The sequence below is a fragment of the Salmo salar genome, chromosome 24, assembly GCF_965601325.2.
Source record: "Salmo salar chromosome 24, fSalSal1, whole genome shotgun sequence".
NCBI classification, from domain to species: Eukaryota; Metazoa; Chordata; class Actinopteri; order Salmoniformes; family Salmonidae; genus Salmo; species Salmo salar.
The window spans coordinates 17,378,747-17,393,798 of record NC_138314.1 but is presented as its reverse complement, the minus strand read 5'-3'; the positions used below and the strand labels follow the sequence as shown (position 1 = coordinate 17,393,798).

The 15,052-nt window shown below is 45.9% G+C and overlaps 1 protein-coding gene across 1 annotated transcript in view; it reads left to right on the top strand.

Moving 5' to 3' along the window:
* Window positions 1-15,052, top strand: part of LOC106584997 (ATPase MORC2) — a 30,534-nt gene that overhangs the window by 12,996 nt on the left and 2,486 nt on the right. Inside the window, 19 exon segments of the mRNA XM_014170714.3 lie at window positions 7-166; window positions 666-777; window positions 924-1,049; window positions 1,178-1,257; window positions 1,416-1,498; window positions 1,591-1,676; window positions 1,764-1,904; window positions 2,018-2,172; window positions 8,472-8,600; window positions 8,718-8,823; window positions 8,923-9,142; window positions 9,314-9,580; window positions 9,902-10,045; window positions 10,047-10,145; window positions 11,266-11,409; window positions 12,460-12,517; window positions 12,637-12,775; window positions 13,339-13,512; window positions 13,648-13,741. Coding sequence (XP_014026189.3) covers window positions 7-166; window positions 666-777; window positions 924-1,049; window positions 1,178-1,257; window positions 1,416-1,498; window positions 1,591-1,676; window positions 1,764-1,904; window positions 2,018-2,172; window positions 8,472-8,600; window positions 8,718-8,823; window positions 8,923-9,142; window positions 9,314-9,580; window positions 9,902-10,045; window positions 10,047-10,145; window positions 11,266-11,409; window positions 12,460-12,517; window positions 12,637-12,775; window positions 13,339-13,512; window positions 13,648-13,741 — 2,517 coding nt within the window.

Below are 15,052 nucleotides of genomic sequence, written 5' to 3'. Positions count from 1 at the left end.
TGTCAGGTGATCGTACCCCTGCCCACCTGGGACCTACTGACCAGACAGCCAATCACAGGCGACCCTGAGAAGTTTGCCATAGAGACGGAGCTCATCTACAAATACTCTCCTTTTAAAAACGAACAGCAGCTGATGGAACAGTTTAACAAGATAGAGGGCAGCAGCGGTGAGACGTGTGTCTGTCTGTCTGTCTGTGATCATCTATAACCTGTACTGTGTGTGTAGGTACTCTGGTGATCATCTATAACCTGAACTGTGTGTGTAGGTACTCTGGTGATCATCTATAACCTGAACTGTGTGTGTAGGTACTCTGGTGATCATCTATAACCTGAACTGTGTGTGTAGGTACTCTGGTGATCATCTATAACCTGAACTGTGTGTGTAGGTACTCTGGTGATCATCTATAACCTGAACTGTGTGTGTAGGTACTCTGGTGATCATCTATAACCTGAACTGTGTGTGTAGGTACTCTGGTGATCATCTATAACCTGAACTGTGTGTGTAGGTACTCTGGTGATCATCTATAACCTGAACTGTGTGTGTAGGTACTCTGGTGATCATCTATAACCTGAACTGTGTGTGTAGGTACTCTGGTGATCATCTATAACCTGAACTGTGTGTGTAGGTACTCTGGTGATCATCTATAACCTGAACTGTGTGTGTAGGTACTCTGGTGATCATCTATAACCTGAAGTTGATGGACACCAGAGAACCAGAGCTGGATGTAGAGACAGACCACCAGGATATCCTGATGGCTGGGACCCCTTCAGAGGGAGTGTAAGTATGGGGTCTGGGTGTGTGGGTAATATATATATATATATATATATATATATATATATATATATATATATATATATATATATAACTTGAAGACTACCTAGGACTGTGTGTTTATGCTGATGATATCACTTCCCCTCATACAGGAAGCCAGAACGTCGGTCGTTCCGAGCATACGCAGCGGTCCTCTACATCGACCCCAGGATGAGGATCTTCATACAGGGACACAAAGTCAGGACCAAGAGACTGTCATGCTGCCTCTACAAGCCCAGGTTTATATATATATATATATACACACACACTACCGCATCCAGAGACTCTCCTGTCTAGAGACATCACTAAGACTAAAATCCTAAGTCCTGTTTGTGTCCATTCAGCTAAGTCTGTGTCTGTCTCTCAGGGTATATAAATACACATCGACTCGATTCAAAACCCGTGCTGAGCAGGAAGTAAAAAAGGCTGATCACCTCGCTAAAATAGGTGAGTTGCCCACATACACACAGATCACCTGGCCAAGATGGGTAAGACACACCGCGCACACACACACACACACACACACACACACACACGCACGAACCAGTTCTGCCTTTAGAACCCACTCCCCTCTCTGTGTGTGTGTGTGTGTGTGTGTGTTCCAGCGGAGGAGAAGGCTCGTGAGGCGGAGAGCAAAAGTCTGTCTCTGGAGGCCAAACTGGGAGACGACCTGTCCAAAGAGTCACGGGTAAGAACCAACACACACGGCAAGATTAGCAATATCTTGACCCAATGGTCTGACTCCTCTCCTCCCTTATTCAAATCCTCTCTCTGCTCCAGGTCATGTTGCGTAAGGCTCAGGAGGGGGCCATGATGCTGCGACGGGAGGCAGAAGTGAAGAAGATGATTCAGGAGTCCAAACAGAAGTCAGTCAAAATAAAAAATGTAACTTTATAAACAAACGAAAGTCAAACCAAACAAAACGTTAACCCTGCTCTCTCTCCTTCCCCCAGGGCATTGAAGGAGCCTAAGGAACTGAGTTTTATCTTCGGGGTGAACATTGAGCAGAGAGACCTGGATGGGATGTTTGTCTATAACTGCTCTCGCCTCATCAAGATGTACGAAAAGACTGGACCTCAGCTGGAGGGAGGAATGTGAGTAACACACACACACACATACACTCCCTTCGATTGTCCTCTTATTGGCTAGTCAGTGACCAGTGAGACGACCAGAAATGGTTTCTAATGAAGTGTGTGTGTGTGTGCAGGGCGTGTGGAGGTGTTGTGGGGGTAGTAGATGTTCCATACCTGGTTCTGGAGCCCACTCACAACAAGCAGGACTTTGCGGACGCTAAAGAATACAGACACCTTCTGAGAGCCATGGGAGAACACCTAGCCCAGTACTGGAAGGACAGCAACATAGGTAACACACATAACGTCTATATAACCATGATAGTGGAAGATTGTAATTTAACCCTTATTTTACCAGGTCAGTTGACTGAGAACACATTCTCATTTACAGCAACGACCTAGAGAATAGTAACAGGGGGGAGGAGAGGGTAGCTAATGAGAGAGAGAACAGACACAGAGAGCATTGGTTCCTGAGTTCTGCAAAAAGATAGAATTACAGTTGGATAAATGTAGATTAACCTGAATTTTTTCGCAAGGATTTATACACAACACTAACCTCAACATCAAAACCTTCATTCCAAATCACAATTCCATACCTAAAACCTTGATTTTGGACAAATTTACCTGAATGGACTATTGCTACCAAGGATTATCAAGAAAAAAGTTCTAACAAACCAAAACCTGCAGAAGAAACACAGCGGAACATGGAAATACCATCCAACACAAAACTGAGTGAGTAATGTTCAATCTGAACCTACTTCTGAAGCCAAAAATGAAAAGACAATCATCTCTAGGTAATTTTGTTGTTTAAAGCTTATTATAAACTGTGTGGTTCCAGCCCTGAATGCTGATTGGCTGACTGCCGTGGTATATCAGACCGTATACCACGGGTATGACACATTTATTTTTCCTGCTGTAACCAGTTTATAATAGCAATAAGGCACCTCGGGTTTGTGGTATATGGCCAGTATACCACGGCTAAGGGCTGTGTCCAGGCACCCTGCGATGCGTGGTGCCTAAGAACAGCCCTTAGCCGTGGTATATTGGCCATATACCACACACCCCCCCACGTGCCTTATTGCTTAGTTATAAACTGGGTAGTTTGAACCCTGAATGCTGATTGGCTGACAGACCATATACCACAGGTATGACAAATAACTTGTTTTTCCTGCTCTAATTACGTTGGTAACCAGTTTATAATAGCAATAAGGCACTTTAGGGGTTTGTGGTATATGGCCAAAATACCACGGCTAAGGGCTGTGTCCAGGCACTCCACACCACTGCATCATGCTTAAGAACAGCCCTTAGCCGTGGTATATTGGCCAGATACCACATCCCTTCAGGCTTTATTGCTTAAATAAATAAGGTTACTAAGCTACCAAGCTGCTAGGAAAGAAACTGACTAAAATTAGCACTGAAGTGTGAAGTGAGGTGTTAAAACTCTTGAGCCTAACAATGGCAGGAGAGTTTCACAGCCCCCCTCCCCACCCAAATGCAGTGGCCTTTGAAGCCCCTTCGATCCCCTGGATTCATCTCTATGTTTAACTGATATGCAGCCAGGACACTTCAAATGTAAATTACCTTAGTAAGAAACAATATTGTTGATTTGATCACATCGGAAGATATCCTCAGAATCCACAAAATACAACAGCCACAGGACAACTTTGTTTGGACGTCGTAAAGGATCATTTGCCGAAACTGAAAAGATATAGCCAGCTAACAACCTCCTTTTCCACATGGAAAAGATGGTGGACAGAGACTTGCTAGATTTTCTACAAGGAATCTATCTTCCAAAAAAAGCTTCTCCCAAGTAGGTGTGACACCTACTCCCGTTGCCTGCTGCACTGCTGCTTGGATTCCACCTGGTGATCTGTTCACCATCCTCCCTGGCCTGTCTCCCCCTGTCTGGTACAGATACCACTGCCTCTCCCCGAGCTTTTGTTCGCCTCCAGCACACACACACACACACACACACACACGCACACACACTGTTGGGGCAAGTGACTATGAACTTACAATGGCTAGCCCCAAGTTGTTATATTTTTCTCTTGTGCTTTATGCTATTTGCCTCATGACTCCTGCGTGCTTTGTTGACTAGGAACCTGCTTGTTTACCCAACTGTGGGACAGACTATTTGTTCTCAGACTCTGACTCTCTATTGGTTACACGGACTCTTGACCTTCCATCCTGTTCTAACCACCTCTCGCCAGCTTTGTATTCATGGTACCTGATGGAATTGCTGCACAATATTATCTTGTTGCCATCGAATGCACATTCAGATGTTATAAATCAACACTGCAGAGATCTCCCTGTCCTCTGCCGTGCCCTGATTTTATTACCGCTGATTATATCTGGAAATGTGCATTTACATCCTGGCCCATCTGTTGCTAGCCTCAATTCTGATTTGTGCTCTGATATCTGCTTCACTGATTTCTGCTTTCGTAAAAGCCTGGGTTTTCTGCACGTTAACACTAGAAGCTTGTTACCAAAAGTTGATAAATTGAAAGCTCATTACTGAGACGTGGTTAAGAAAGAGTGTTTTGAACACTGATGTTAGCCTTTGGTTATAACCTTTTTTGGCAAGACAGATCTTCCAAAGGTGGGGGAGTGGCAATATTTACCTTCAGTACTCAGTTATCTCCACCAAATCTGTCCCCAAACAATTTGATTTGCTGGTATTAAGCAGTAAACTTTCAAATAGCTCTTTGTTGACTGTTGCTGGGCGTTATCAGCCACCATCAGCACCGGCCTGTACCCTCTCCTGGCCCCTTACACTTAGTCTGCAATTGTCCTGCTAGGTGACATAAACTGGGACATGTTTAAACCACCCTCCCATCTCCTAAAGTAATGGGACTCCCTAAATCTTTCTCAGATTACCAATCCCACAAAATATGACTCCAAACACCCAGAAAAGGCTACTCTCCTCGATGTTATCCTCACAAATAATCCTGATGGTTATCAGTCTGGTGTTTTCTGTAATGACCTTAGTGATCACTGTTTTACAGCCTGTTTGTAATGGCTTCTCAGTAAAACGACCTGTCCTGATTTGTCATAGACGCTTGCTAAAAAACTTTAATGAGCAAGCCTTCCTTCATGAACTGGCCTCTGTAAATTGGTATAGAATCAGCTTAATCCCTTCTGACGAAGACTCTTGGACCTTCCTTTTTTGATATTTTCAGTGGTATCGTTAACAAATACGTACCCATTAAGAAAATAAGAATTTAAAACAGGTTCGGCCCCTGATTTGACGGTGATGTGGTAGTTACTCCAGCTCAAGAATTCCATTTGGCAAATCGCTCGGCACAAGCATACTCATGCTGACTGGCTCTCGTTCAGGCAAATTAGAAATAAGTGCACTCAGGCTATCCATCTCTGACCTTTTTACACTCTCTCCTCTGGGGGAGGTTCCCATTGCTTGGAAGGTAGCCACAGTACGTCCTTTATTTAAAGGGGGAGATCAAGCTGATCCTAACTGTTATAGGCCTATTTCTATTTTGCCCTGTTTATCAAAAGTGTTGGAAAAACTTGTCAATAATCAACTGACTGGCTTTGTTGATGTCTATAGTATTCTCTCGGGTATGCAATCTGGTTTCTGCTCAGGTTATGGATGTGTCACTGCAACCTTAAAGGTCCTAAATGATGTCACCATTGCTCTTGATTCTAAGCAATGTTGTGCTGCTATTTTTATTGACTTGGCTAAAGCTTTTGATACGGTAGACCATTCCATTCTTGTGCGCCAGCTAAGGAGTATTGTTGTCTCTGGGGGATCTTTGGCCTGGTTTGTTAATTACCTCTCTCAAAAAGTACAGTGTATAAAGTCAAAACATCTGCTGTCTCAGCCACTGCCTGTCACCAAGGGAGTACCCCAAGGCTCGATCCTAGGCCCCACACTCTTCTCAATTTACATCAACAACATAGCTCAGGCAGTAGGAAGCTCGTTCATCCATTTATATGCAGATTATACACTCTTAAACTCAGCTGGCCCGTCCCCGGATTTTGTGTTAAACACTCTAAAACAAAGCTTTCTTAATGTCCAACAACCTTCTCTGCCCTTTACCTTTGTTTTGGAGGTGTTCAGAACAAGGTTATGTGGATTGGTAAGAAGAATGCCCCTCTCCCCACCGGTGTGATTACTACCTCCTGAGGGTTTAGAGCTTGAGGTATTCACCTCATGCAAGTACTTGGGAGTATGACTAGACGGTACACTGTCCTTCTCTCAGCACATATCAAAGCTGCAGGCTAAGGTTGCATCTAGGCTTGGTATCCTCTATCGTAATTGCTCGTCTTTCACCCCAGCTGCCAAACTAACCCTGATTCAGATGACCATCCTACCCATGCTAGATTATGTAGACGTAATTTATAGATCGGCAGGTAAGGGTGCTCTCGAGCGGCTAGATGTTCATTACCATTCGGCCATCAGTTTTGCCACCAATGCTCCTTATAGCACACATCACTGCACTCTATACCACTCTGTAAACTGGTCATCTCTGTATACACGTCGCTTATTTATAAAACCCTCTTAGGCCTCACTCCCCCTCATCCTCCACATACAACGCCTGTTCTGCCAGTGACATTCTGTTAAAGGTCCCCAAAGCACACACATCCCTGGGTCGCTCCTCTTTTCAGTTCGCTGCAGCTAGCGACTGGAACGAGCTGCAACAAACACTCAAACTGGACAGTTTTATCTCAATCTCTTCATTCAAAGACTCAATCATGGACACTCTTACTGACAGTTGTGGCTGCTTCGCGTGATGTATTGTTGTCTCTGCCATCTTGTTCTCTGTGCTGTTGTCTGTGCCCTATAATGTTTGTATCATGTTTTATGCTGCTGCCGCCATGTTTGCTCCCATGCTGTTGTTGTCGTCTTAGGTCTCTCTTTATGTGGTGTCTCTTGTCGTGATGTGTGTTTTGTCCTATATTTTTATAATAAATAAAAAAATGTGTCCCCGCAGGAGGCCTTTTGGTAGGCCGTCATTGTAAATAAGATTTAGTTCTTAATTGACTTACATAGTTAAATAAATACATATAGCTTCAGGGTTACATTAAATTAGTAATTCTAGCGTTAAGAAAGTTGACATTCTCCACTTTTTTACAGTATACAACTAACATTGTAAGCTAAAGCATTGAAAGAATATCAAAAACTTCTTAAAGGAATACAGTTAATCCCCTACCCAAGTGTAGGCTACCATACCCCTCACTCTCTGTCTACAATGTCCCTCGCCCTGTCTACCATGTCCCTCCCCCTCGCCCTGTCAACCATGTCCCTCCCCCTCGCTCTGTCTACCATGTCCCTCCCCCTCGCTCTGTCTACCATGTCCCTCCCCCTCGCCCTGTCTACCATGTCCCTCCCCCTCGCTCTCTGTCTACCATGTCCCTCCCCCTCGCTCTCTGTCTACCATGTCCCTCCCCCTCGCTCTCTGTCTACCATGTCCCTCCCCCTCGCTCTCTGTCTACCATGTCCCTCCCCCTCGCTCTCTGTCTACCATGTCCCTCCCCCTCGCTCTCTGTCTACCATGTCCCTCCCCCTCGCTCTCTGTCTACCATGTCCCTCCCCCTCTGTCTACCATGTCCCTCGCTCTCTGTCTACCATGTCCCTCGCTCTCTGTCTACCATGTCCCTCGCTCTCTGTCTACCATGTCCCTCGCGCTCTGTCTACCATGTCCCTCGCGCTCTGTCTACCATGTCCCTCGCGCTCTGTCTACCATGTCCCTCGCGCTCTGTCTACCATGTCCCTCGCGCTCTGTCTACCATGTCCCTCGCGCTCTGTCTACCATGTCCCTCGCGCTCTGTCTACCATGTCCCTCGCGCTCTGTCTACCATGTCCCTCGCGCTCTGTCTACCATGTCCCTCGCGCTCTGTCTACCATGTCCCTCGCTCTCTGTCTACCATGTCCCTCGCTCTCTGCCTACCATGTCCCTCGCCCTCTGCCTACCATGTCCCTCGCCCTCTGCCTACCATGTCCCTCGCCCTCTGTCTACCATGTCCCTCCCCCTCGCCCTCTGTCTACCATGTCCCTCCCCCTCGCCCTCTGCCTACCATGTCCCTCGCTCTCTGTCTACCATGTCCCTCGCTCTCTGTCTACCATGTCCCTCGCTCTCTGCCTACCATGTCCCTCGCTCTCTGCCTACCATGTCCCTCGCTCTCTGCCTACCATGTCCCTCGCTCTCTGCCTACCATGTCCCTCGCTCTCTGCCTACCATGTCCCTCGCTCTCTGCCTACCATGTCCCTCGCCCTCTGCCTACCATGTCCCTCGCTCTCTGTCTACCATGTCCCTCGCGCTCTGCCGACCATGCACCGCCCCGCTCTTCCTGTCTACCATGCCCCGCCCCCTCGTCCAGTCTACCATGCCCCTCCCCCTTGCGCGCCCTGTCTAGGGTGCAACATGAGGGGGACAACAATACATGCAGGCAGGATGTTTAGTAGGCTAAATATACATATCAAGGGTAGCAAAACAATGTAACTATTAATCTGTGTATAGCTCTAGTTAGACACACTACTGTTAATGAGCATAGTTACGTGTGGTTGTATAGTTTCTGCAACAGCCTTAGTCCATATGTCTAGCATGTTTCTGCTTTTCCCACTTTTTTTAGCTCAGAAGGGCATAGTGAAGTTCTGGGATGAGTTTGGGTACCTGTCGGCCAGCTGGTCCTCACTCCCCTCGGCTGAGCAGAGATACAAGAGACGCCGCGCCATGGAGATACCCCTCACCATACAGTGTGGTGAGTTGTACACAGACACACACACACACACACACACACACACACACACACACACACACACATATTTAAATAAATAGACAAGCTCTGAGGTTTGTCTTTCTCTCCCTCTCTCTGTAGATAAATGTCTGAAGTGGAGGACTCTGCCATTCCAGATGGATGCGGTGGATAAACGTTACCCAGACAGCTGGGTGTGTCTGATGAACCCTGACAGCACTCAGGACAGGTAAACACACACACACACACACACACACACACACACACACACACACACACCTGCAGGAACACCACATACAGTATATCTCAAATGTTGTGTGTGTTGTAGGTGTGATGCAGCGGAGCAGAAACAGAACCTCCCATGTGGAGTTCTGAAGAAGGACAGGCAGACGGCCGAGGACAAACAGAAAGAACTGACAGAGAAGATCAGACAGCAGCAGGAGAAACTAGAGGCTCTGCAGAAAACCAGCACCATCAAATCAGCAGCAGATGTGAAGAAGTTGCCTCTGGACGTCAGCATGAGACCCATGAATGACAGTTCTTCCCAGGTACACACACACACACACACACACAGTCACACAGTCACAAATACTCCCCATCTACAGGTAAACACACACTACATGTATACAGACATACTTAACCTCTACTGGTTTCACACATTAACACATACTGTCTCCTGATATCTGTATATAATGTTTCATGTTCTCTCTGTCTCCTAGGCAACCAGGTCTTCAGAGCGTGTTTCACGCCCTCGCTCCCCCCCTCTCCCCGCCCTCCTCAAGAACGCCCCCAGCCAGCCGCCAGCCCTCAACCGCAAACTTACCAATTCACCTCGACCGACCGCCCGGCCTGCTGCCCCAGCCTCCAGAGTCGACCAATCTAGAGCCAGAGCTGCAGCGAAGCCATCACCCCCTCCAGCTAAGCCCGCCCCCAAAGCCCCAGCCAAAATCCCCGCCAAACCCACCCCTCCAAGCCGCAGCTCACGGGTGAGTATGTTTGTGTGTGTTGTCCTTTATCAAATCTATTACGGTTATGTTAAAATAGTGAGAGACTTTGGGAATTAAGCCATTTATCTACTTACCCAGAGTCGGATGAGGTAGACTTCGTCATTGCACTATTAAAAACAGGTTTTTAGAAATGTTTGCGAATGTTAGCATTTGCTCGCAAAACTACCTCTAACTTCCTTCAAACTGGATTCAGAGACATAAAAATGGAATCCATGAGTTAATTGCCAAATACCAAAATAATTTTCAAAATACCTTTATGGTCCTTTAGCAGTATCAGTAATATCTATGGTGTTTCTACAGATTCAAGCCAAATCGTCTCTTGCCAAAGCAACCACACCTGCTAGCAGCCAGCGCAAGAGAGTGATGGAGCAGGAGGAGAGTGAGGAGGAGGAGGAGGAGAGAAGAAGAGGAGGAGGAGGAGGAGGAAGAAGAAGAAGAGGAGGAGAAGGAGCCTCAGCCCAAGAAATCCAAGATGGCAGCTGCAGTGGGGAATCGTGGGAAAGCTGTTGAGAAAACTCCACTCAAACGGGGAAAAGTGGCGGAGGTACACTCTCTCTCTCACACACACACACACACACACACACACACACACACAAACACACACATTCACTGCTCAGACTATCAAACTGTCAATCTATAGAATATCTGTATACAATGTATCAGACAGACACAGGAAAGTACTGCATGTGTAAGAGGAGAGGGAACGGAAAGATAAAGGGGAAGGGAAGACGAGTGAGGACGGAGAGGTGATGTTAGGTACGGAGAGGTGATGTTAGGTACGGAGAGGTGATGTTAGGTACGGAGAGGTGATGTTAGGTACGGAGAGGTGATGTTAGGTACGGAGAGGTGATGTTAGGTACGGAGAGGTGATGTTAGGTACGGAGAGGTGATGTTAGGTACGGAGAGGTGATGTTAGGTACGGAGAGGTGATGTTAGGTACGGAGAGGTGATGTTAGGGACGGAGAGGTGATGTTAGGGACGGAGAGGTGATGTTAGGGACGGAGAGGTGATGTTAGGTACGGAGAGGTGATGTTAGGTACGGAGAGGTGATGTTAGGTACGGAGAGGTGATGTTAGGTACGGAGAGGTGATGTTAGGGACGGAGAGGTGATGTTAGGGACGGAGAGGTGATGTTAGGTACGGAGAGGTGATGTTAGGTACGGAGAGGTGATGTTAGGGACGGAGAGGTGATGTTAGGGACGGAGAGGTGATGTTAGGGACGGAGAGGTGATGTTAGGGACGGAGAGGTGATGTTAGGGACGGAGAGGTGATGTTAGGGACGGAGAGGTGATGTTAGGGACGGAGAGGTGATGTTAGGTACGGAGAGGTGATGTTAGGTACGGAGAGGTGATGTTAGGTACGGAGAGGTGATGTTAGGTACGGAGAGGTGATGTTAGGTACGGAGAGGTGATGTTAGGTACGGAGAGGTGATGTTAGGTACGGAGAGGTGATGTTAGGTACGGAGAGGTGATGTTAGGTACGGAGAGGTGATGTTGGGTACGGAGAGGTGATGTTAGGGTACGGAGAGGTGATGTTAGGTACGGAGAGGTGATGTTAGGTACGGAGAGGGGAAAAGCTCTTTTGGAGGAAGAACACGAGTCTGACACATGGAGCACACCAGTTTACCCATAGTTCAGAGGTCATGTGATGTCATCGACCCCACAGGTACCCACCCCCCCACTCAGCACCAAACCCCCGCTGCCTGAGAAGAGGAGTGCTACCATACCAACAAGGCTGCCCCCCGCAACACCACCGCCAGCCAAACCCATCCCCACCCCGCCTAAGCCCTCGGCTGGGGCGAGAGCCAAGGTACCCACCAGCCACGGCGCAAGAGGCTACACCTTCTCTACTCATAATGTTATCTGTCCTATCCCTCTCTCCTAACTCTAATCATAATAGAATAGATCCTCTCCTTCTCTCATAATTCTACTCTAAATGGAATGGGTCCTGTCTGTCTCCTAACTCTACTCTTAAGGGGGTTTTCGCATATAGTCCTCTTTAAAATATCTGATCTCAGTCTTCTTTAAAGTGAACTTTGGGGTTAAGAAAAACCCCAAAACTCTTATCTTGCCTTTGAATGAGGACTCGACTCTTTTGCCACTTCACTTATTTTTCCTCTTTGCGTTCACATTGCTATGTTTAGAAAGGAACCGACATCTTTTCCCAACATTCACTCAATGCACTGTGGGTTTTTTACATAGTGCAGGACAAGCCATTCCATCAGAATGTGTTAAATTACAGCTAGATATACCTATTTACATTTTGGAAGCTAATAGATTGCATTTAGTTAAGAGACATCATTGTAATCTGAAGATATTATTAACATTGACGTATTATTGGTAACAGAATAAATAGCAGAAGAATAACTGCAGATGAAATAATGCTAGAATTGATTTTGCACCCCAAGTTGTGATTCTCTCCAAATATTGTCACACTATTCAAATCCCAGAATTGAATAAACGGCTTATGAAGCTCTCAGCCTATAGATCACATATTGGAAGCCAAATAATCTGAACTATTATTTTGGAGTTTGTGCATCTTTGACAATCTCTAATCAATATCCATAAATGGCATGTTTTTTTCAACGAACCTGCACATCTCTTTGTTGTGGCACCAATGTGAGGGTTTATGGCAGGGGAAACTGTGTTGCAGTAGTCTAGTGTGAGGTACGGGAATACTGACACGCAAACCTGAGGACCCAACACAAAGGTTCCATCTGTCTCAACTATTCTATATATAGTTGCTTATATTCTGCTCTCCTGCTCTCTTTTCTCAATAACACACCACTCTTGTATTTCTTCACACACACTTACTACTAGACAGTTTGAGCAGTGTGTTTTCTGTGTGTAATGTTTTTAGGTGACAGGCAGTGCAGAGGACGAGCACCCAGAGAATGAACCGAAGAATGCTCAGAAAGGTGATTTTCATTACATTCTTGATGATAGTTGATTTGCTGAGAAGATTTCCTATTAGCAATGCCATAGACATCAGAGTTTCAGGACAAAGCTTCACAAATTCCTCTGTTGTCTCCTGAAGATAAGGGTATGTTGGTGGAGGTACGTGTGAATAAGGAATGGTTCACAGGCAAAGTGGTTGCTGTGGAAACCAGTAAGCAGAGCGTTCGCTGGAAGGTGAAGTTTGACTACGTCCCCAGATCCACCCCCAAGGACCGATGGTAGGCTCACCAACTCACCGTGTTTGTGCTTTGTTGTTTTCCCTTTATATGTGTGTTGTACTGGGGCTGGGAATTGCTAGGGACCTCACATTTCGATATTATCACAAGACTTAGGTGCCGATACAATATGTATTGCGATTCTCACGATTCTGTATGTATTGCAATTTGATACTGCTATTTTATTATATTGCGAACTATGTCTGCTGCAGAGAGACAAGAAGGGGCATGAGAAAACAAGTTTTGATCAGTCAGGCAAATAAGTGCTGAAAACATGTTGGCTCACTATTTAAAAAGATGGAGAACAAGCTATAGCTATTCTATTTATTTAAATCGGTACTTGGAGTAAAATATCAATATATTGTCCAAAAATAATATTGCATATGTAACTGTAAAGATTTTTTCCCCCATCGCTATGCTGTACCAGTGGCCAATGATGTGCCAGTTTCTATTTCATTTCCAAATGTTTTGATACGTTTCTGTGCTCAGGAGTTTTGCGGTGCTGTTATTACGGTGGTTAAGGGCAGGTTGAGGTTGTTGGTATAATTTATGGTTGTTGTTATTAGGGTTTTCAAAGGCAGTGAGGAGGTGAGGTTGATGCGACCGCCCTCTCCCCTCTCCCAGACCCCTGACACACAGCAAGGGGAGGGGACTGAAAAGGGGCCCGCCCCCATGGAACCCGACACCACCCAACCAGGAACCAGTCGAGAGGTGACTGACAACCTGGTCAACATGATGAGGTAACCATGACTACCTGATACTCTGTCATTGAGTCCTACCTGTTGGTTTTTGGCCTCCAATTGCTAGTTTTTTTTCAGAGGGCAAATGGAACGGGGATGTCACAACTCTCATTTTGTGTGTGGTGTTCTCTTCAGGACGCTGCTGCGTTATTTCTTCCCTCCTGATTTCCGGATCCCGAAGGACGATGTCAACAGCATGACCGCAGAAGAGCTAGTGGCCTTCCCTATGGTGAGACTGACCTTTAACTCCTGACCTCTAACTTTAACCCATGTCTTCTAGAGACCTGCCCTGGAGTCTGCTGCAGTCATAGTAGACAGTCATATCATTGTAATTCATACCAAAGCAAAATCGTATGTATGTGTGTATATATATATACACTACCGTTCAAAAGTTTGGGGTCACTTAGAAATGTCTTCTTTTTTTAAAGAAATGCAAAAAAGAAATGTCCATTAAAAGAACATCAAATTGATCAGAAATACAGTGTAGACATTGTTAATGTTGAAAATGACTATTGTAGCTGGAAACGGCTGATTTTTAATGGAATATCTACATAGGTGTACAGAGGCCAATTATCAGCAACCATCACTCCTGTGTTCCAATGGCACGTTGTGTTAGCTAATCCAAGTTTATCATTTTAAAAGGCTAATTGATCATTAGAAAACCCTTTTGCAAGTATGTTAGCACAGCTGAAAGCTGTCGTGCTGATTAAAGAAGCAATAAAACTGGCCTTTAGACTAGTTGAGTATCTGGAGCATCTGCATTTGTGGGTTCGATTACAGGCTCAAAATGGCCAGAAACTAAGAACTTTCTTCTGAAACTCGTCAATCTATTCTTGTTCTGAGAAATGAAGGCCGTTCCATGCGAGAAACTGAAGATCTTGTACAACGCTGTGTACTACTTCCTTCACAGAACAGCACAAACTGGCTCTAACCAGAAAAGAAAGAGGAGTGGGAGGCCCCAGTGCACAACTGAGCAAGAGGACAAGTACATTAGAGTGTGTAGTTTGAGAAGCAGAAGCCTCACAAGTCCTCAACTGACAGCTTCATTAAATAGTGCCCACAAAACACCAGTCTCAACGTCAACAGTGAAGAGGTGACTCCGGGATGCTGGTCTTCTAGGCAGAGCTCCTCTGTCCAGTGTCTGTGTTCTTTTGCCCATCTTAATCTTTTATTTTTGTTGGCCAGTCTGAGATATGGCTTTTTCTTTGCAACTCTGCCTAGAAGGCCAGCATCCCGGAGTCGCCTCTTCACTGTTGACGTTGAGACTGGTGTTTTGCGGGTACTATTTAATGAAGCTACCTGTTGAGGATTGTGAGGCGTCTGTTTCTCAAACTAGACACACTAATGTACTTGTCCTCTTGTTCAGTTGTGCACCGGGGCCTCCCACTCCTCTTTCTATTCTGGTTAGTGCCAGTTTGCGCTGTTCTGTGAAGGGAGTAGTACACAGCGTTGAAAGAGATCTTCAGTTTCTTGGTAATTTCTCGCATGGAATAGCCTTCATTTCGCAGAACAAGAATAGACTGAGTTTCAGAAGAAAGTT